General features: G+C 32.9%; 1 protein-coding gene across 3 annotated transcripts in view; it reads left to right on the forward strand.

Annotated features, from left to right (window-relative positions):
• Positions 1-2,259, forward strand: part of LOC106466549 (cytochrome P450 1A1-like) — a 43,044-nt gene that overhangs the window by 30,391 nt on the left and 10,394 nt on the right. For all 3 annotated transcript variants that reach the window (XM_013926841.2, XM_022394584.1, XM_022394583.1), the window contains one exon: positions 1,843-1,947. In XM_013926841.2, coding sequence (XP_013782295.1) covers positions 1,843-1,947 — 105 coding nt within the window. The remainder of the gene's footprint in view (positions 1-1,842; positions 1,948-2,259) is intronic.

Consider the following 2,259-nt stretch of genomic DNA (forward strand, 5'->3'; position numbering starts at 1 on the left):
AAGTTAACGTATGAACAACAAATTCTTCACACTATAGAAATTACAGGCATATCATAAACACTATTTATACATAGTTCGCTTTTTGTTATCAAAAGTTCACTTAGGCCTATTCAGTTACTTTAGAATTTCAGTTGACAACCCGAAGTATCTTCTCTATTAATATCACATTAGTATTCTGTGTGTGATTGACTTACAACTGTGGCGCGAGTTACCGTAATAGTTTTGTCTTCTTTCTTCTGAAGATCCTCTGTTTCTTTTGTCAAAGTGCACACAGGCTGATGTAATTACTTTAGAATTTCGCTTTGACGGAATACATTATTTTCTATCTCGATTCCTACTCTTAGACTTACCCTAACATATTAAACATTAGGCCTATGTCAATCGTTCGGCCTATCACTTCTACGGTCGTTAACTTTTCCTTTTGTAACTTTCTTCTGCTATTATCTGTGTGCTGCTTCCCGCTCGTCTCACTCTATATCTTTATGACCTAATCGTCTGTCCGCCTTCTATATTCTCGACGTCAATGTATTGCACACGACGTTCACTGGTTCAACGACCAGGCATGACCAAGTGGTTAGGGTGCTCGACTCGTAATCTGAGGGTTGCGGGTTCGAATCCCCGTCTCACCAAACATGCTCGCCCTTTCAGCCGTGGGAGCGTTGTTATGTGATGGTCAATCTCACTATTCGTTGGTAAAAGAGTAGCTTAAGAGTTGGTGGTAGGTAGTGATGACTAGCTGCCTTCCCTCTAGTCTTACACTGCTAAATTAGTGACAGCTAGCGCGATTAGCCCTCGTGTGGCTTTGCGCAAAATTCAAAACAAACCAAACCAGTAGTCTTAACATCAATGAAATATTAACAAAACTAAACAATGATAAAATGTTCACTCACAAAAACAAATCAATTAGTGACATCTAAACTAAACAGTCTTTTATATCATGACAGAGTTTCATACCATTTCGACAATGTAAAGAACTTTAAACCTTCATCACCAGAAGCGCTTGAAAGTTAACCCTTCTTAACATAGCGATAAGTTGTTCAATTTGATTTTATGATAAGCTTCACCTTCATCCATTAATATTTTGAGTGTGTACGTCAAAAGTTTGCGATTTATTTTTCATAACTGATTACAAGATTGTTAAATGATGGTTGTATAGATAAAAGTATGATTGAAATACTATTATACCTTTTATTATTGGAAATCCGGATTGGTTACTTAAAGAAGAGAATGATTAAAATTATTGTGATGTTAACTTCACCCCTGTTACCAACTAATAAATAATCCTTCGCCACCTTAAGCATTTTACATCTTAAGGCTCGATATTAAAATGCCTGTTTATATAAAACTTCGTAAGAAATACATTTCAGTAATTTTTTTCTTTCTAAGATGATCCTGAAACTTCAGAACTATTATTTGAAAAGTAACAAAAGCTGATATATTTAATTTATTAATTTATTTTTAAGTGACAAAAAGTCACATAATAATGTTTCAACGTGATGTAAGATTTCATATTTTAGTTTGTTTTTCAAACTATAGATCTACGAGCGGCGTGGTTACGAAACTGAATCTTGAGCTTTGGACTAATAGTCAACAGTTTAGCTTTGCCTATTATAAATGATAGCCAAAAGTTGTATAAATATACCTACAAATCGATAATTTAAAATCTGACAAAGAATTTGTTGAATAACTTTGGAGCAAATATGGAGTTATGTTGGACTTTGAATCTGAGATGGCCTATCGTGATTTAAAATTACCTTCTCTTTCCTTCTTATTTATATTTTATTTTGTACATTAGGTAGTCCCATTTTGTTTCCAGTTATTAGTTCAATTTGTTTCTCACAGGGGGAGTTGATACTACACTAACAGCATTACGATGGATCCTGCTGCTTCTTGGAAATTCTCCTGAAATTCAAGATAAAATTGAAAAGGAACTTCGAACTTCGATTGGTTTGTATAACGTACATTATATCAGGCCGTTTCTCTAGCGTTATCTGGTTTCAAATAATTTAAAGCTTGAAGATATATAGGAACCGACTTTTGACTAATAACATTTTAATTATGTATTATATATAAATTTTACCCAAACTTGGTTATCAAATACTCATACTAAAGGTTAATTTTGTAAATTGATATTTATTTTTGTTTCAAAATATTTCCCTCTAAGTTTCTAACACAGTTTGATTATATAGTTATGTTACTGGAAACTTTAAAAAATTGTCTTTGTTTGTTTATTTTAATTATTTATTTTAATCGGAGAGC

The sequence above is a fragment of the Limulus polyphemus genome, unplaced genomic scaffold, assembly GCF_000517525.1.
Source record: "Limulus polyphemus unplaced genomic scaffold, Limulus_polyphemus-2.1.2 Scaffold2298, whole genome shotgun sequence".
In the NCBI taxonomy this organism is placed as follows: Eukaryota; Metazoa; Arthropoda; class Merostomata; order Xiphosura; family Limulidae; genus Limulus; species Limulus polyphemus.